The following is a 22250-nucleotide window of genomic DNA, read 5'->3' on the forward strand; positions in this document are numbered from 1 at the left end:
AAATTCATTTATACTTTCTATAATAATTTTATTTACTTGAAAATAATCGTGACTTGTTATAAATCACTACAGAAAATTTCTTTTAATTCTTTTCTACAATTTTATGATTTAAAGAAACTATTATTTTATAATGAAATACTCCAACAATGCAATTACTCTGTGTATCGGTTACAAAAATATTTTATATCAAGCATTCACTACACAGAAATAATTTTTTAAATACTTAGATATTACAAATTATATACGCGTAAATTAATTAATATAAGTAAGTTTTGATATACCTAATTGATTTTATATGTTGTTTAAATAATTAATAATATGAAAATAGATTCTAAAGAGGATTACATTATTATGGAAATCTTTTAAAATAGATTATTTTTTGTATATGAAACTTTTTTTTACAACCGATATATAGAGTGATTAGTAACAAGTCGAAACTAAAAAATATAATATCATCATACTAAATAATGAAAAATTAATTTCATATTATGTAATGCTCTAAACAATTTGTTCACTAGGTATTATAGATTTAAAAAACCTATGTCCATTTCCAAAGTCGTATTTTATAACAGCAGTCAAAGTTTCTTTTTATTCTCGTACAGACATCAATACAGTAAAATATGACATTGATGTTTGAAGAACCTTTAATCAATTACATAATAATTAACAATTTTAATGAAATCACTTATTGTTAGTAATTTATTTTAACTTGTAAATTCTGCATAATTATTTTTAATTTTAGTGTATAATCAGGGAACACAAATTACTGGAAACTTTTTTTATTTTCAATTTACTATTACTTTGCAATTTTTTCCGCGGGTTCATGCACATATTTCTATTTTTTATTTTTACATTTATTTGAAAGAAATTCATACCTTTGTAAAAAACTGTAATGAAAGTATGAATATTTTTCCAACAACAAATGTAGTTGGTTCCGATCCTTTTCTCATTATTATGATTAACAATTGTTTTGTTTCAGTTGTCAGATGGTACCAATCTGCATTGTATCTAATAAAATCAATGTTTAGTTATAATAATAATTTATTTTTCATAGCAGAGCAATATGAAAATAATTGTTAATTATTAAAACTATATAGTTCATTACACTAAAGTATTTCTTTACAGGGTAATTCAATAGAAAAAGGAAAGGCATGATTTAAAATTATTTAGTTATGTAAAAATTTAATTATTTTAAAATATAAAATCTGTAATTTTCAAATTGTTTTAAGGGCAATAATGTATGTAAAATGTATGTATCTATCTAAAAATTGATTTGACTTTGACCTACTCTTAAGTATGGGTAAATTATTATGATCTTAACGAATATTTAAATATTTTCTTCAAGACTTCTAATTCTAAGGAAGAAAATAGAATGAAATTATTAATGAAGGAGTAAGAAAAGGATTTGTGTTTAATAAGTATTCCCAAAGCTTAAAACTTGTATAAAGCTAAAAAACTTGTAAAGAATAAATTAATGTTTTGAGTTTGTTAACTATTCCTGCAATTTAAGAAATTTTAAAATGATTAAAAATAAGTTATACATGGAGCTTGAAAGACTAAGGCTGTTATCCAGTAAATGTTGAGTTGGTAGAGTTAAACAGAAAATATTGAACACTTGAAATATTGCATAAAATCCAAACTGTATTGCACCTCCAGAATGCCTCAAACTCATGACACACTAAATCACAAGAAATGATTAGATACTAACCTGGATAAATAAACCACTAAATATATATTTTGCTAATAAACTATTAAAATTATATCTCCCTAAGTATATTTTATAAGTAAATTCAATGTATGATACTTACTTGGACCGCTGTAACGCTTAATAAAATTGCACTGAACCCAAAGAAAAAAAGAAAGGGAGTTGAATAAACAGTCTGGATATCATTGATAAATCTCGAAAAGTAAAATATTTTAATTAATATAACTCAAGTAGTTCCATATACTTTTTGATAAAATGTATATGTAATTTGATATGTATTTTCTGGATACTGAGTACACGGAAAATTTGTGCTGGTAATTCAGAATATCAGTGAAGAAATTTTTCTCCTATAAGTGTGTTGTTCACTCTACTAAGGAAAATGTTCCAAAATGTACAATAAAATGTGTGTATGTATAAATTTTATATTTTTTATAATTCCACTGTTAGGACACATTTTGGAAGATTTTCTTGATAAAATATTCTCAACACAAATTCTTTCCATGTACGATAGTACATTTTGTTATACAAACAATAGAATTCTTCGATGCATTGTCACACAAAGTTTAATTTCCTGATGAAGTTTTTTTCGATTACTAACTTTATTAATGGAGTCAGAATATTCTTTTATGGCAGTACTCAATTTATGTCTGTGAACAATAATTATTTTAGTAGACTTATTTAATACTAACGATTGAATGACAAATTTTTATGACTTAAGGGGAGTTAGTATTTAGAGTTTTCGAAAAATGATTTTACTATAATTAACAAATAAAACAATTAATTGAGTTTACCCTAAAATTTCAAATATGCCACAAGCATGCTCAAGAAATGTTATAAGAATTGTACCTCCATTTACAATTGCGTAACTACAAACGTAACCAACTAAATGACTATAAATTATTATAAAACCATAGTATTTTTGTACATTTAAACCGCATTCAATAATAAACATTAGCGGCTTGGGTGTATTATCATTTCTCATTATTATAATTATCGTAGAAATTGTATGTAATAAAGAGTAGAAAAGGGAATTCCAAAGAAACGCAACTGAAATATGATAATAAATATAAAAAATTAGAAATAAATATGAGAACAATAATGAAGTTATTTTTAATTATAAAAACTTAATGATTTGTATCAATTTGTTTTTAAAAGAAGTAAAGAATAGAGTAATAAAGAAGTATATACAAGTGTAAATGGTAGTGAATATTCTGCACTTTCTGCCATATTTTTGTAGAATATTAATTTCATTTTCATCTATTAATGTGTCCCAGTCAGTTTGCATTTTTCCAAAAGTATCGTTTATCTAAAAAGAAATTATAATAAGTTATAAAAATAATTCGCTTGGAATTATAAATTTTTACTACCAAAATAACAATCATGTAAACATATTTAACTCATTAACGCCAATGCTTAGACACATGGAAATATTTGCAATATCAAATTTGGAAACAGGACTGCGGTCCAATCAATGACTTTTGATATTAAAAATTATTTTAAAAATAATTTGTTTAAACAAATTGTTATAAACAAGTGCAAAAAATTGATGAATTTTAAAAATCTAACAACACCATTTGATTCTACGGGAAAAATTACTAAAGCAACATGTATGACTTTTTTCAAATTTTCACTCTGTTATAAATAATTTATAAACAAAAAATGCCCATCAGAGCCCATGATTTGACACACAGAAATATTTGCAATATCAAAATTGCAAACAGAACTGCTGTCCAAAAAATGACACGTTAAAAATTGTTTAAAAAATAATTTGTTTAAAGAAAAAAATAATTTTTTTTATTCATTAATTTTTTTCATTTGATTATAACAATTTGTTTAAACAAATTATTTTTTAAACAATTTTTAATGTCGAAAGTCATTGATTGGACCGTAGTCCTGTTTCCAAATTTGATATTGCAAATATTTCCATGTGTCTAAGCATGGGCGCTAATGGATTAAAGGCGATTGCAAACTTATGCAAACTTATGCAACAAATGTATCGGGGATATTCTTGTCTTTGTTGTAAAATAGGTTACCTCCTTTAGTACTTTCTGTTAATTCCATTTATATAATTAATATTTGTCTGCTTATAACTCGGCTTAAACAAACAAAGTCAAAAGAAAGAGAGTTTTCTCTTACATAATAGTTATTTTCGTATCAAGGGCGCAAAATAGGTGATTGTGGCGAAGGCGAGATTAGAGAAACCAAGGGGACCCGAAGCGCCCGAGGCGAAGCCGAGGGTGCGTAGGGTCGCCGAGGTTTCTTCATAATCTCGCCTGAGACACTATCACCTTTTGCGCCCGTGCTGCGAACAACATTTTTTGTCCTGTCTGCATGGAAAGTGTATTATTGAGTGTATGCAAGTCCGCTTGTTTCAATGTTCCATCAGGGTTGGGAAGATAATATACTTAAGGTAAATTACATGTAGTTGTTTACGTATACTATGTATGTTTATTATGTCACAACAAATGAAAACAATACATTTTTTAATGGTGCGGGCGCGAATGTATTTTGCGCCCGCTTCTATGACGTCAGCGGGCGCGAATGTACTTTGCGCCCGCATCTATGACGTCAGCGGGCGCGAATGTACTTTGCGCCCGCTCACCCCATCTCTGGGCGGGAATCACTTACTTTGCGACCGCCTCAAGTGCACGAAATAACACACTTTCCGTGCAGGTAGGACAAAAAAGTTATTTTGATTACATAAATATTTTGCTTCTTCTAAGAAAATGTTTTCTGGTACCTAAACAGAAAAACTATAAAATTAAATTTTCATTTTCTATTAGTTTTACATTAATTAATTTTTCTGCTTTTTATGGATAATCATTTATTTACATTAAAAAAAAATCAAATTCTTTGAGGAAGCAAAACAAAGAATTTAAACTGATTACTTGTTTCACTTTCAGATTGTTATTTGTATAAAGAATGGCAGCCATTAAAGAATAACATATTGGTGTAACGCAATGCAATGCAACGTCAATATCATTTAATTCTTTTATAAATCCTGCAATCTAATTTTATTTATGTCTATGAGTGATTAAAATTTAAAGGGCATTTTTTTCTGACTGTCAATTAATTTTAGTGATCACTTGTTTTGTCTAAATTTAAATTCCCAGCCGCCAGGAGTACTCTGAAAAAATTTGACAGTAGAATTACAGAATTACAGGCAGAATGTCAGCGCCCTTCTAGAAGTGAAAATATAAAAAGAGATAGAATTTTATCAATCTCTTTCAAATTGGTAGCCAAATTGCATATCCGAAATATAGCGTTCTATTTCTAAACTTCTATCGCTTTCTATTCACCCTTATATTTGGTGATATTTATTTCCTATTATCCCCTTTTTATTTAATTTGTATTTGCAGAAATATCTACACTGACGCTCAGTAGATTTTGCCCACCCTACGCCCTAGTAGAAATTTGTCGTGGATGCACTAGATTGACTCAAGTTACTTGACAGTTTTTCTCGCGGACGCTGATTCTAGCTGAACTGATAAATAACTGTGAAGTTACTGATCAGTGCTTTTTGAAAGAAATTCAAGTTGAACTTGATAATTCCACGACTCAAAGCTATCCAGTTTTTTTAATGGCACTGTCCAGTGCTGCTCGAAATTAAATTCATATCCTTGTCATGGCGGTGGCGCTTCAATAAGTCTAGTAACTGGACAGCTATGCTAGGATTTTGTGTATTGACATTTCGCTTGCTTGATTTAAAAAAATTACAACTTGTTTATAAAAATTAATAATAATAATATTAATATTCCTTTCTCAAAAAAAGACAGTGCATACAAAACACATGAAAATGTATCGAAATATCTCGGTGGTCGAAAAAATTGAATTTAAGAAAAAATGAACTTTGCTTTCCAGAGCATCTAAATCAATATTCATTTTATGAAAATCACTGTAAATTATTGTTCCACATATATATTTTTTGCATAACTTATCTTATTGCAATAAATATACACTTGCAAAATATTATTTGTTGTAAATGTTTGCCAGCTGTCATGAATCAGAAACGAACATAACCTATATTTAGTTGAAATCACTTGATTGGCCCAAGACAAAATAGCGCGCGCTTTTTTAAAATAATAAAATTTATTAAATTATAATAAAATAATTGCAATAAATTAAATTATTATGAAAATAATATTACCTTGAATAAAAAGTGTTTTTAGTTTTTAAAAAAAAATGATTAAACAATTATTATTATTTTCAGACAAATTTTACAAATATAGTAGAATATTATTTTTCTGTTTGAGTATATTATAATAATATAATAATAATAATAATAATAATAATAATAATAATAATAATAATAATAATAATAATAATAATATTATATTATATCAATAATTATTAATTTATTAAAATAATTTTATTTATAAAATTTTACATATAATTTTTGAGGATAATAAATAAAAAAAATTAGTAATTAGTTTTTTATAATTGTCTAATGTTTAAATTAAATTATAAGTAAATCATTTAAAATCAAATAAACATCTAAAATGTTTATTTGCCTAGAAAATAATAAAAATAATATGCACAAATTCATAATATTATTAGGTACAGTGAAATACGTCAAGCATTTATTCTAATATCACTGATCAGAACGGCCGAGTTGCGTAAAGCGTGCGTTTCTTTCGTTCCCGCCCAGCGGACCCGTGTTCGCTCCCCGGTAGCCCCAAGATTTTTTCGTTGAAACTGCGAGAAGTGTTTTAAGGTTTATGTTATGACATTCATATTAATATAAAAATTATAATTGTTTCAGTGTTGTTAACAGTTCAGGTCAAGATGTTGCTTCAATCGTTTTACTTATGTAAATTTTTTTTTTAAATCCAGTTTAATTGTGAATGAAAAATTACATTTTTATAACGAATTACTATATTTAGTGCAATATATTTTCTTATAATAATTTTTGTTGATAATTGGAATATTTTTTTTAATTACATAAAATAAACGTGTTTACTACATTAAATCTTATTATTAAATGAATTTCGAAATATTTAAAAGAATTAATTTGACTAGTTTTTCAAAAGTCCTATTGATAAATAATTATCAAGTTGGGCTGGATAATAACTTGATGAAAAAAGCGTGACATGACATTCGAGTTTTTAGCTAGCTGGTCAGTCAAGTAACTAGACAGACTCCAGCGCGACTAGGCAGTTCCTTTAAAATAGCTAGGACAAATTTCTACTAGGGACAGAATTTTGGGCGTTGCAAAAAGTTTTATATTTTTGTTTCTAATAAAGATAAAATAATAAACAATGACTTTTTTAAAGCTTATATTCTACTTTTATAATATCTAAAAATTTAATAAAAAATTTTTTTTTTCATTGCATTATTAATTAACAAAATTTTCCATTTTTTTTTTGTAAATTTTAAACTGATATATTTTTTTAACAAATCATCATATTTTATTTTCACATATATCATTGGAAAGATAATTTTATCACCTTTAAAACGCTTTTTTGAAAATTGTTATACGATAATTTTTAATAAAGATATAGTCAATTGTTTAAAAAAACAGCCCTTTTTTTAAATTAATAATAAGTCGAGAACTGTTGGTGTTTGAAAAAAATTGTTAAGGAAAAAAATGTTCCTTTTTATGTGTTGAATTAGAAAAAAAATAATTAGAAGTTTAAAAAAAAATTTTCTTTTTACTATTTTTTGCGCTTATATTTATATCCACTAGCGCACAGTTTTCCTAAAAGTATCAAATTGAGACCAAAAATTGCATCAAATCTTTGCAACGTTTTGATGCACATAAGTTATATCAAAAAGAGATCGTTTTGTGTATCATTTTTAGAAATGATACACGAAACGGTCTCATTTTTTGATGCAAAAAATTTAATCAATTTATATCAATCATAGCCGAATTGAATCGACTCAAAATTAAACGAATTTTTTCAGATATTTTCGTAATAGTACAATTGCGGTGACCATTTCACTATTTAATTTGAAAATGAAAATAACAGAAAATCAAAGACAATGTGCAATTCGATAATTAAATAATTAAATTTCAACAATGTTTTTAATAAAATAATTCATTATTTTCAACAATATTTTTAATAAAAAATTAATTTTTTCACAAATATTTTTGATCAAATAATAAATATTTTTCACGAATGTTTCAGTTAAAAATTAATATTTTTCACCTTTTCTTTGATAAAAAAATTAATTTTTTTCACCAATATTTTTGATTACAAAAAATATTTATTATTTGATCAAAAATATTTGTGAAAAAATTAATTTTTTATTAAAAATATTGTTGAAAATAATGAATTATTTTATTAAAAACATTGTTGAAAATAATTAATTTCTGATTTAAACCAATATTATTGATTACAATATTACTTTTTTTGATAACATAATACATCTTTTTGACCAATATTTCCGTTTAGCAAGTAAGAGTTTTGCTTTTTATGCAAACGATTCAGAAAAATTTAAAGAAAGAAAATAGATGAGTGCTGCCATCTACCTTCTAAAAAGCTCGGCTATATTGATTTTATCGACAAATTTTTTCTCATGCATTTTAGGTTATGTTTATAAGCTGTCACTTTTTAATTATCGAATTGCACATTGTCTTTGATTTTCTGTTATTTTCATTTTCAAATTAAATAGTGAACTGGTCTCCGCAATTGTACTATTACCAAAATATCTGAAAAAAATTCGTTTAATTTTGAGTCGATGCATCAAAAAATGAGACCGTTTCGTGTATCATTTCTAAAAATGATACACAAAACGATCTCTTTTTGATATAACTTATGTGCATCAAAACGTTGCAATAGAAAAAGATACAACCAAGTTTACTGTGCGTCCATGTAAAAAGTATCAACTTTGAAATGATATTTTAAAGCTTAGGAACGGTCAAAATCGATGGGATTGGTCTTATTTTGTAGATAATTATGTCAGAAACACTCTTGCAAAATTTAAAAAATATTTGACAAAAATGATTTTACGCGACTAATACCTTAATTGTAATTTTTTTTATATAATTCTAGCTGCTCTCTTCCATGAGTCCCCCCCCCTCTCTACTGATTTAATTTGAGTAGTCGAAAGTATTTGAAGTTTTTTTTTTTGTGTAATCATTCAATTTGGCACCGGATAATTTTTATTCTTCCTGATTTTCAACTCCAGTGTATCATTTTTTTTTTAATTCAATTTGTTTAATTAAAATTTTGTTGTTTAAAATTTTTTTAAATAAAGATTACATAATATCTAAATAAGATAAGCTTTTAGTTTAATAAGTTATTTTTGAAATTAACCATTAGGAATTGGCGATGATTTTTAACAAAACATTACTGCGGAACACCGTTAAGCAGTGAATATTTTGTATAATAATAAATAAGATTTAGAATATAAAATTAAAAAATTAACTGCAGTTCTCCAGTCATCTGTATATTTAATTACGACATAATAACGTTACATTATTATTAGCAATTTATATTATATATATATATATATATATATATATAGAAGCAGTTTCCGGTTACGTAGGCCCTAAATTGAAATAATTTCTCTCTTCATTATTGTACATCATAATTTGAGATATTACACTTTCTTTCTATATAATATACTTAAAACAAAATCAAATATACATATTATATTAAATTTCTATATAGTGAATACAATATTTGTAATACATAATAAGTATATAATTTTTTGCTATACAATATTTTTGCGTTCCCTATCAGAAAAATTCAGGAACTTGCTTTTTAATAAAGAAATTACATATACATATAGACAGAGCGTATATATTATTATGAAAAGAAAAGAAAAACATTAAGAAGAAAAGGAAAATTTTAATAAGTAATATCAATGACATTATGTATTTATTTTATGTAATTTCGTTTTCTTTATTATTCCTATAATTATATAGTTTTAATTACAACGTGGTATACTTACGATGCTAAAACCCTATTAATCCGAACCTAACACCTTTTAAAATTTAAAAGGTCGATTCAGTATATATATATATAGAATCCGGTGCTTTCATAAATAAATTATTAGTTGTTATTATTACCTTCAATCTTCTTATCGATAAAGGATTCAATTTATTCGTTCTTAAAGGGATCAGTAGCAAAATTCTGATTATTTCTTTATTTTTTTTTTTTTTTTTGGGAAATTTAACTATTTAACAAACAACTATATAATAATATTTAAAAAAGAAAAAAAATTATTAAAATTAAAAATCTATTTAAAATTAGCTAATATTCTCATTTCTACAATTATGTATAAATGATAATTAATTTATCATTTTTCTTTCACATAATATTTATCGTTTTCATTTTCTGATCGTAATATATAATATATTTGAGTTGCTATAATAATAATTATTATTATTTATAATTTTATTTTTCTTGATTTATAATCATGTAATGTCTATAATAGGAATTATGTTATGATACATTGACGATTTATAATTCATCATATATTTACACGTACAATATTATATACGTTTAGATGCGTATATTTATGTACATCTAAAGATGGACTTTTTTTTCCTTTTTAAAAATTATCTATCCAAGATAGATATGTAAATAAAAGTTTGTTTTTTTTTTAATTTTCATTTTAAAATTAATGGAAAATATATTTTTTCATCTATTTTAAAAATCGACAAATAAAATTATTTTTTTATATTGAAAAATTTCCATGTTAAACCTCAGAGATGGGACAATATATTATAAGAGAAACGTCACGCAATTAAGTATTTATATATAATTTTTATTATTTGTAAAAGACGTATCTGTATATTTTTACTGGGATCTCTATTATGTAAAAGTCACACTATTTTATTTATATAAAGTATTGCACTAATTATAATTTTGTTCACTTATATAAATGGGTAAACAAAATTATCAAGAAATGTAATTTTTTGTTTTTGTCAAAGTGCCAAATTTTTTAAAAATAATAATTATAATAATAATAATAATAATAAATAAAATATATAAAATAAATTAAAAATTTTTATAATAATTGTAATTAGTAATTAATTTAAATGAAAATTAAATTTTAAAATAAACAATTATAAAATTTACAAATAAATAAACAATATACATTTAATTAAGTTAAAAATTTTTAAATAAAATTAATTTTCCATTTTTAATTTTCACTAAAAAGAGGTATGGAAAATTATCATTTTTTTTTATATTGATGGAGGTCCTAACATAAACTCAAAACTGGAAAATGGTATTTAAAACAAAAATTTAATAAACATTTGAAACAATTTTTATTAAATTTTTGTTTGTGTTAAAAACGATTTTTTAGTTTTGAAGTTATATTATAGCCTCCATCCTCCCTAAGGAAATTTGATTAGAAAACTATTTTTATACTGTGAGAGAAATAACACACACTGCTCACACATTTTTTTTTTTTTTGTGATTAAAAATCGAAAAATAGGAAATTATTATATTTTGTGAAAGAAAATACAAAAAAAAAAAAAATTGTTTTTTTTTGAGATCCCTGAGATTGAGGTAAATTTTGTTTATTTTTTTTTTTATGAATAATTGAAAATAGTAAATTCCAAAGAGGGAAGTTAATATATTTTTGTTTTGTTTATCAAGAATTTTTTTTTTGACAATATTTTCAAATAGTTTTCGTTGAGAAGGGGAGGGTTTTTTTTTTTTTTTAGATAAAATTGCGAACTCCATGTTGGAGATTTGTAGTGTCAACCAAAGCAGCCGGTGCTGTTTGTGGATTGCCACCAGCAGGAGCTGGTCCTGGAGGTGGTGGCGGTGGTGGATATTGGTACATGGGTGGCTGTGCAACTGGCGGTGAATCCGGTGTGAATTTAGCTGTAAACAATATAATTAGATTAATAATATTCCACAATATAAGAAAAACAATTTTTATTTATTTTCATTTTTTTTAAAAACATATTTCGTTTTTAGAATTTAAAAAAAAAATTAAGTCTGAAAATAGTTTTTTGTTTTTAAATTCAGTATTTAACAAAGTGAAAATATTTTGAAATATTGTAAATAATAATTAATATTAAATTAATCAATTTTTTTTTATTATATAATTTAATATTTGTAATATTTAATGAAATTAATAAATCAGTTATTGAACAAACAAAAAAATAATGTTTAAACATTACTACAACATTTGGTCTTTAAATTTACTATATATTTTAATAATTTTATTATATTGGTTAATTAACTCCTTTGAGTAAATAATTTATTTTAATTCTTTTCTGGCACATAATAACAGATTGCTACAATTTGTTGATATATAAAAATTTTTTCACTAATTATGTTTTTGCCTCTTAATTAATAATTGTAAACAGAAAAATTTCTAATTATTTACACTCACATTGTTAAGAGAGGACTACAATTATTATTTATACAAGGAAGCACAGAGTAGAATTAACTATAATATAAGAACATTTAACAGAATTTTTTAAAATGAATTTTTAAATAAATATATATCCATTTATTTGTAAACAAAACAACACAGATAAAAAACATCTAAATAAAACATTGAAATAACATAATTTTACTTTTGAAAAGAAATAAGAAAAAAACAACTAAAGATGCTGAAATTAATAATAATAATAACAATATAAATAATAATATTGTCACGTGGAATTAATTTTTGTGACTTTGTTTATTTTATGAAAAAAAAACCGTGTTGTAGTTCCTGTATAGATTATAAAAAATATTTTGTATTTACGTAAAATTTTTTTTTGTTAACATTCTTTTGAGTATATGCGGCAAACTTCATGTAACACTGTTTCGAGTTCTGTTTTATTTATATTGTTTTGATTCACGAAACAATTTTTTTTTTTTTTTCGAATTCTCGTGTTATGTTATGTGTCTGTCTGACAATTTTAATGTTGTTGATGAGTCACTGTATGGAGAATAATATTTTAATATACATTTTTATTTATTTATTGTACAAGAAAATAAATAATACTGTGCGACAGCCGAAAAACACTTTTTATCTGACCTAATAGAGGTTGTAGGTAACAAAAAACTAAGAAGAATGGTATATTTAAAATTTCCCTAACCGTTTTCACGTATATTTATGACTAAAACCCTTGTAACTTTTTTAATTTTGCACCGATTTAAAAGTTTTTTTTTCATTTTGAAGCTAAAAAGCAGGACTTTTCAACCCACATAGAGTTTTTTTTTGTTAAAAATAATATTTACAAGAAAGTTTATTAATTGTCAGTTTTTCCTCAATTTTACAACTTTAACTGATGTTTACCACATTAATTATGTTTTAAACATTTTTTTTCTTCATGTACACGGAAAGAAAGTTTGTAGCAATATTTGATATTATGGTGTTACTTTTTAGTATATTTGGTTACAATTGCGGAACATTTTGGCATGATAACGATTTTCGATACTATTTTTAAGAATGATTGAGATTAAAATAAGAATATTTAATATAGTTGAAAAGAAAATTTGATATAATATTTACGAAATCTGAAATCTTTTTATTGAAACACAAAAATGTCAAATTTTAATAAGCTCTTTATCAATTTTTCTAACAAAATATTTCAAATTTCGTAATTATAATTGTATAAAATGATATAATTATTTCAGATTTTGATATATTTGATATGAAAATTGAAAAAGAAATATCAAAGTTAACGAGATTCGACGAAATTTGCCGAAGTTGAACGTTCGGAATTGCCCGATCCTCACCGAGTGGTAACGAAGACTGACGAAGCTCTTTAGACAAGCCCCTTTTTACTATTATCTTGATACAGACCTGAATTTCTTTTATATAATTAATTTCGAATATTTTACAATAAATCAGTAAAAAAAATTGTTCTTCAAAAAATAATAAAATATTTAATTATTTCCCAATAAATAATGATTTTTATTTATATTTTTAAACATGTTTTGATATAATTTCACCTTTCTCATAAGCGGTGAAAAATATGTCTGGTTAGTATATAAGAATGGTCACATCAGTTTTTCACATGAGCGTAAATTTGTATATGAAGCGTTATCCTGCGAATGTTATACGTACACGTATTATCGTTAGTATAGGTTAGGAATAAAAATAAGCCAATCGATGTAAAATAATGCGGTGTAAGCGTGTGTGTACATTTAAAAGTTCATATCCTCGTCTATCCTCGAGATGAGAAAGAGATAAAACTTTGGCGTAGAATCTGTTGGTGTTTCTGTTGTCATCTGTCACGACTGAACCACTTCGAATTTTTAGTATAGTTTTAACAAATTTCGAAATAATCTTTCCAAATTTTCATATAAATTTATCAATTTACGAAATAATAATTTCAATTTCTGGAATATATTTACTAAAAAGACTATTGGTAAAAATATACCGATTTTCGTTATCAAACCCAAATGTTCCGCGTTTGAAAAAGAGAATACTAAAATTTCCTATCAGATTTATCAAATATTGCTACTAAATTTCTTTCCGTGTAATATTCAACCGTACTTAATTGTGCGTCATACGAGCCCTATTTGAATAGTTTTCTTTAAAAATTGACTGATTTATTGCAGTTTTTCTATTTCAAAGACCAGTAGCAAATTTAAGTATTTGTGCGATTCCAGGTGAGATTTTGACTTTTTCGGAGTAGGTTAACCGATTGCAATGAAACTTTGGAATTTTGTTATATATAGTAAGACTAATCTTTAACGTAAATTTCAGCTTAAAATATTTGTTAGTTTACGAGATTTGAAATAATAACAAAAAATTTTAAACTGCTATATCTTCCATTCTAATAATCGGATTGAGGTCTACTTTTTTTAAAATGTCAAGAAAAATGAGAGGAATAAATCTCTTTCAGAACAATTTTTTATAATTTTACAACTAAAAAAATTATTAAATAATAATTGAATAAATTTCACGCGGCAATCTAAAATTATAAACAGACGACATTGCGCACGCAGCATTCTCCTGTAACCAACTAACGTGATTCGTGGACTAAATTGGCTACGTGAGAATGCTGCGTGCGCAATGTCGTCTGCACGTCAACTAGCAGAAACCGCAATTGTTTATACTCGTAAATTATTAAAATAAAATAAGTTAAACTTGCTTTTACAATTGGATTCCTTTGGAACATTAAATAAAACACTGGTAAGATCATTTTAGCGTTTAAGTGATTGAATTTTAGATTGTCGCATAAAATTTATTCAATTATTATTTTATAATTTTGTTAGTTGTAAAATTATAAAAAATTGTTCTGAAAGAGATTTATTCCTCTCATTTTTCTTGATATTTTAAAACAAAGTAGACCTTAATCTGATTATTAGAATGGAAGATATAGCAGTTTAAAATTTTTTGTTATTATTGAACATCTCGTAAAGTAACAAATATTTTAAGCTGAAATTTACGTTAAAGATTAGTCTTACTATACATATATAACAAAATTCCAAAGTTTCATTGCAATCGGTTAACCTACTCACCTGGAATCGGACATTTGTCAGTTTTTCTTAATTGTTTATTCTTAATTGTTTTATATGTAAAGTGCTTCTGAAGTTTTAAACATGTTTTTGTATCTTGGTCTTTCTAAGAATAAGTTTTTCTGTAAATATTAATTTTATTTTCCATATAAGAAAAACAATTAATAATTTCCTATTACACAATATCATAATCGACATATATGACATTTGTAAACAAACAGGGTTGGGAAACAAGAGCCCAAAATATATTCGTCCAAAGCGAATTTCAATCCTACCCAACTCTGCTTTGGACGAAGATATTTTGGGCTCTTGTTTTTCAACCCTGTTTGTTTACAAATGTCATATATGTCGATTATGATATTGTGTAATAGGAAATTATTAATTGCATTAATTGACAACGCATTAGAAATATTTATCAAGCGTACATTGCTTAAATTTTGTCTATTTATAATAAATAAATTATTGATAATTATTTGAACCATAAAAAAAATTAAAAATTTTCAAGTGTTGTGATTGTGAACTTAACTTAAATCTTATGTGATAAACATAAATAAAGGTTAGTGTATTTCATTTTATTTCGAAATAAATTTTTTCTTATTTAATTACTCGCAATTTATAAGTTTTCGCTTCTCTCTTTCATAATAAATTCATAATAAAAGTATTTTTAATATCTGAATATTCAGTGCAGTGAATAAATTAATTAACCCTCTGCCTGTTCAAACTTATCCCCACTTTAGCGCCAACGCGTGTAATGCCCATAGTCCCCACCAGAGTTCCGAATTGTCGTTTTTTGTCGATAACGGTCAACTGGACAGGCAGAGGGTTAATAAACTTGTCAATAAGAGCATGACAGCCATGACAGTTATACTTTGATACCAATTCAGGTATCAAAAAATGATCCCATATTCTGTATCATTTCTGGAAAATGATCCAAATATTTGGATCAATTTGATACCTTATATCGAATAAAAACGTTGCATGAGGATCTTAATTCTTGTATCAATTTGATACACACAAGAAAACTGTGATAGCTAGCCTCAAAAATGAAATTGCAATATATTTTACAAATATACTTTTTGTCAAGAATGTTTTTATTGCTAACTAAAATTCAACTTAAATTTTTAATATTAATTACTAAATTAAAAAAATATCCGAAAATTCCAATTATTATTAAATTAGAAGTGTTCATTCAGTACTTTTATTTTCATCTTCGAATCGTTCTCGTAACATTTAAGCGTCCAGCAATATTCGGAGATCATATTCACTGTACTTTTCCATTAGAAGCGTTTTTTATGGTTTATATACATATTTCTTGATGAAGTCTTTCACCTTGATCATCACTTACTTGCCCAAGGTTTAAGGGAAAGAAGACCAAATGCACGAAAAGAAATTTAGTAGCAATATTTGATAAATCTGATAGGAAATTTTAGTATTCTCTTTTTCAAACGCGGAACATTTGGGTTTGATAACGAAAATCGGTATATTTTTACCAATAGTCTTTTTAGTAAATATATTCCAGAAATTGAAATTATTATTTCGTAAATTGATAAATTTATATGAAAATTTGGAAAGATTATTTCGAAATTTGTTAAAACTATACTAAAAATTCGAAGTGGTTCAGTCGTGACAGATGACAACAGAAACACCAACAGATTCTACGCCAAAGTTTTATCTCTTTCTCATCTCGAGGATAGACGAGGATATGAACTTTTAAATGTACACACACGCTTACACCGCATTATTTTACATCGATTGGCTTATTTTTATTCCTAACCTATACTAACGATAATACGTGTACGTATAACATTCGCAGGATAACGCTTCATATACAAATTTACGCTCATGTGAAAAACTGATGTGACCATTCTTATATACTAACCAGACATATTTTTCACCGCTTATGAGAAAGGTGAAATTATATCAAAACATGTTTAAAAATATAAATAAAAATCATTATTTATTGGGAAATAATTAAATATTTTATTATTTTTTGAAGAACAATTTTTTTTACTGATTTATTGTAAAATATTCGAAATTAATTATATAAAAGAAATTCAGGTCTGTATCAAGATAATAGTAAAAAGGGGCTTGTCTAAAGAGCTTCGTCAGTCTTCGTTACCACTCGGTGAGGATCGGGCAATTCCGAACGTTCAACTTCGGCAAATTTCGTCGAATCTCGTTAACTTTGATATTTCTTTTTCAATTTTCATATCAAATATATCAAAATCTGAAATAATTATATCATTTTATACAATTATAATTACGAAATTTGAAATATTTTGTTAGAAAAATTGATAAAGAGCTTATTAAAATTTGACATTTTTGTGTTTCAATAAAAAGATTTCAGATTTCGTAAATATTATATCAAATTTTCTTTTCAACTATATTAAATATTCTTATTTTAATCTCAATCATTCTTAAAAATAGTATCGAAAATCGTTATCATGCCAAAATGTTCCGCAATTGTAACCAAATATACTAAAAAGTAACACCATAATATCAAATATTGCTACAAACTTTCTTTCCGTGTGGAAGTGCAAAAAATGAATTTTTATAGATGTTGCAATTTCATTTTTGAGGCTAGCTACGTTTTTCTTATATGGAAAATAAAATTAATATTTACAGAAAAACTTATTTTTAGAATGACCAAGATACAAAAAAATGTTTAAACTTCAGAAGCACTTTACATAAAACAATTAAGAATAAACAATTAAGAAAAACTGACAAATACTTAAATTTACTACTGGTCTTTGAAATAGAAAAACTGACAATTGCTAATCTTTCTTTTAAATTTTCTCTTGTAAATATTACTTTTAACAAAAAAAACTCTATGTGGGTTGAAAAGCCCTGCTTTTTAGCTTCAAAATAAAAAAAAACTTTTAAATCGGTGCAAAATTAAAAAAGTTACAATGGTTTTAGTCATAAATATACGTGAGAACGAGTTTTTTTTGGCTCTAAAATTAAAATTTGGGGGTGTTAGGGAAATTTTAAATATACCATACTTCTCAGTTTTTTGTTACCTACAACCTTTAGTAGGTCCGATAAAAAGTGTTTTTCAATTTTTTTTTTTTTTTTGTAACACAGTGTAATTAATCCTATTTGATAGCATAACAGCTTCTATAGGTTCAAAGTAAATCGTAAGCTGAATTCATTTGATTGGCTACTTTTTCAAGGTCATGAAACGATAGCCAATAAAATGAGCGAGAACCCCATGTAGGCGTGTCTTATACTAAACTCCGAATTTGAACGTAGAAGTTGCTATGCTTCATCTAGGAAATCAATAATAATTATTTTTTTTTTTCTAATTAAAAAAAAAGAAAAAATAATTTTTTTTTCATATTTACGTGATATTTTATCATACACTTAATATAAATAATAAATATTAAATAGAATAAGAATAAATACAATATATTGAACATTACACAAAAAAAAATTAATTAAATATTATTATTCATTTAAAAAATATTTTTCATAATTTAGAACATTATATAAAATAATACGCAATTTATTTTTTTAACAAGAAAAATAGAAAGAAAAGTTATAAAATAATAATTAAAACGAATTTTTATCAGTGTGAGTTTTAAAAGACGTAAATTTTTTTTAAAAATTTTTTATTAAAAAAGAAAATTATCTAAGTAATAAATAATTTGTTATATATTTTGAAAAAGATAGTTTTTAATTTGAAGTATTAAAAAGAAAGTGGATTTTTATAATATGTATAAAGTTTATATATACACGGAGAAAAATGGAAAAACGAATAAAGTAACTTTTACTACTTTAAAAGTAAAATTGGACCTGTCCGAAGTTTCTGCGCATCTCTGGCAACTTTTACTCGAAAAATAGTAAAATTGACTATTTCTGTAGTAAATTTTACTGTTTCCGTAGTAATTTTTACTATTTCTGAAGTAAATTTTACTATTTTTGGAGTAAAAGTTGCCAGAGATGCGCAGAAACTTCGGACAGGTCCAATTTTACTTTTAAAGTAGTAAAAGTTACTTTTTCTTTTTTTCCGTGTATATGTATATATATATATGTAAATTTGAAAAAAAAACTTTTATATGTACATAAATTAAAAAAAAGATATTGAAAATAAATTGATAGTAGGAAAATAAATACAGAAATAGATAAAAATAATTTTAATATAGAATAAAACATGCAAAAGTTTATAATAATAATAATAATAATAATGAGACATGCACATTCGCAGTAGAATTGTTTGTAATATTCTTACCTCAATAAATTTCAAGTACTATTGCGGATCGAAAAAAAATTCCATTTTCTCTTATCTATAATATATGATTTTACACTCCTCTTTGATATTATTTTATATAAAAAAAATATTTTTAATCCGGATATTTTTTTAAACAAAATTTTATTCTAGTCTTTATTCATAATAAATTATTATTTTTCTTTTTATTTCAGTGAAAATAAATATATTATTCAAAATTAAATATATTTTTTAATTCACTATATTAAAGGAAAAAAAAATTTATATAAAAATGAAATAATTTAAATTTCCGAATCTTAATGAAATATCTGTTAAAAATGTACTATATATTTCATAACAATTTTATTGAATTTTTTTTTTTTTTTTTTGCGATTGATGCGCCGAGAGTAAATATTCTAAAATTAAGAATAAATATTTTGTACCCATTGTACCGATTTTAGAATATTTTAATGCAATTTTTTAGTATCGCGTAAAAGAATAGTAATTAAACGAGAATTTCATTACAAAAATTCCGAAAAAGCTTAATATCCATCATTACTTTCCTATTCATATATTTAATATGAATAGGATAGTTTTTAATATTTTTTCACGACTACAGAAAAATGATTGAAAACTATTTGCTCTTTATTGATTTAAAAATATAACCTAAAAAATTCAGTTTCGCGTTGAAACGAATTTACATATATGCCACATTATTTCTTTTTTTATACATTGATTTGAATTCATTTTCAATTAATTATTAATTACAACACTTTTTAAATCATTAAATGAAAAACTATTACCTTTTAAGCAAACATGAAAAAAATCACTGAAAAAAACACAAAATAAGAATCGATATAGAAAGTGATCAGTTGACAAGGTTGGGTAGTTAAGTTTTTTTAAAATAATAATTTAATATTTTCTTTAAATTTTGAGTGGACATATATTTGTATAAAAAATAAAAGAATGACATTGAGTAAATATAAATAAATAAATAAGTTTTAAAAAAGTAAATAAATTATAATATTTATGTATATATTATATGTTTATTTACTATTCTTATTTTATTATTACTATTTATTCATTATTTTTTTAAAAATTCATTTATTATGAAGGACAGAGAGATATATATTAGTGTCATTTTCTTTCTCATGCATCTCGTTCGTGCATGGTCTTCGCGAATCTATCGTGCGTTGGCCCTAAGGAATCTTGCATGAAATCTCGACTATCCAACCTTGTCAACTGATTTTTTACTTCATTTTGTCTCTTACTCTCTTGTCTTTGTGTTTATTTTTATATTTATATTTTATTTTTTATATATTTTCATGTGTTGTGTTGGTCTTTGAAAGTAATATTTTTTCATTTAATGATTTAAAAAGTCAATAATATTAAAAAAAAAACAAATTTTTATTGGTTAAAACAAATTTGCAAAGAAATATATAGTAGTCGAATACCTGTAGAGAAAACTTTTTCTACAGTTTCAAAGGTTTAGATTTGTTTATGATGACTTTAAAAATGTTTAGTAACAATTTGTTTCTATCTCATATGGTTTTGTTGCTATTCAAAATTGAAAAATGTCCGAATACTGTCTGAATTTAAATTAATTAATTTTTTTTTTTTCAAGAGTAATATGATGGAAATATGATTTTTTACCCTCTTATGGAAAAACGGGGTCATTTGGCACCCCAGATTTAAAACGTGTGTTTAAGGTTTCTATTTTACTGAAAACAACTTTTATATAGTGGATTTTTTACGTTTTTTAATAAGGAAGACAATGGCATAATGCATTTTCTAGTAAAATGGACAGAAATTATAAAAAAATGATCTTTTTTTATAATAGAGACACTTTAAAAATAAAATATTGTCTTTTGCATTACTTGAAAATATAAAATTAAAAAAAAAAATTAAGCTACGAAAATTAAGGAAAATTGACGAGGCAATCACTTTCAGAAACATATCTATCGCCCTAACTCGCCAAAATCGATTGTCAGATGTATAAAATGAATTATGGTTAGGATCCCGAACCAATAACAACAGTGGTTAAATCGTAATCGCACCTTAAACTTCGCGTGGGGTTCCAAACCACCCCAATTTTCCGTTCTAGGGTGAATAATAAAATGCATTATTTAAATATTCTAAATTATGTAAAGTGTTTATTCTTAATTTGTGAATACTTTATTTTTCGGTATGGAGAAAGAATTATTATTTATTGGAAAAAATATTTAAGAAACGTATACTTCACTAAATCTGAGTCGCCTTATTTTGATCTATATCTCTAAAGATCGAATTCCATAAAGTCGAGTAACCATTTTATCGAATTGTTAAAAGTTCGAATTAGAAAAAGATCAAATTTTTTGAAATTCGAATTATTAAAAATTCTAATAATCAAAAGATCGAATTTTTAAAAGTTCGAAATATCAAATATTTAGAAATTTGATCTTTTGATTATTAGAATTTTTAATAATTCGAATTTCAAAAAATTCGATCTTTTGGTAATTCGAACTTTTATAACAATTCGATAAAATGGACATTCGTCTTTTGATAATTAAAGAGAAAGGGATTAAAAATATTTGAAAAAATTTCAATATCTGATTTTCAACAAACTGTCGCAGAGGATGCACTTTGAAAAAAAAATATTTTTTTTTATTATTATTTGATATATTATAAATTGAAAAAAATTTATTCTAATATTAAGAATAAATACTTGGCATTTGTTTTAGAATAAATTAAATTGTGATGCGTCGCAAAGAAAGGGACTTTAGAAGCAAAAAATTATATATATGTGTCCTGACGCGGTGAAAGGGACCTTATGATTAAATAAATCGATTTTTATTTTTTTATACCAATCGATAGTTTTTGAGTTGCTTTTTCATTTCCAACAATTAAAATTTGTCTCCTTCAAATACTTATTGTGTTATATAGCTTTAAACATAAGTACTTTTCCGCGTATTCTCGGGCGCCT

The 22250-nt window shown here is 24.8% G+C and overlaps 2 protein-coding genes across 2 annotated transcripts in view; both read right to left on the minus strand.

The window, feature by feature from the left end:
- Positions 1 to 278: 278 nt before the first annotated feature.
- On the minus strand, positions 279 to 5377 carry LOC127285060 (uncharacterized). The gene is made up of 8 exons (XM_051310863.1): positions 4594 to 5377; positions 2894 to 3011; positions 2497 to 2752; positions 2236 to 2352; positions 1809 to 1899; positions 1542 to 1678; positions 876 to 1008; positions 279 to 642 (listed from the first exon to the last, which is right to left on the minus strand). The coding sequence occupies exons 1-8, from the start codon at positions 4636 to 4638 to the stop codon at positions 589 to 591; spliced, it is 951 nt and encodes a 316-aa protein (XP_051166820.1). The 5' UTR covers positions 4639 to 5377; the 3' UTR covers positions 279 to 588.
- A 4153-nt stretch (positions 5378 to 9530) lies between these two features.
- Positions 9531 to 22250, minus strand: part of LOC127285065 (synaptobrevin-1) — a 58947-nt gene continuing 46227 nt past the window's right edge. The window contains exon 5 of the mRNA XM_051310870.1: positions 9531 to 11493. Coding sequence (XP_051166827.1) covers positions 11327 to 11493 — 167 coding nt within the window. The 3' untranslated portion in view covers positions 9531 to 11326. The remainder of the gene's footprint in view (positions 11494 to 22250) is intronic.

The sequence above is a fragment of the Leptopilina boulardi genome, unplaced genomic scaffold (assembly GCF_019393585.1).
Source record: "Leptopilina boulardi isolate dan_hultmark-lab unplaced genomic scaffold, ZJU_Lbou_2.1 LbouV2_328, whole genome shotgun sequence".
Classification (NCBI taxonomy): Eukaryota; Metazoa; Arthropoda; class Insecta; order Hymenoptera; family Figitidae; genus Leptopilina; species Leptopilina boulardi.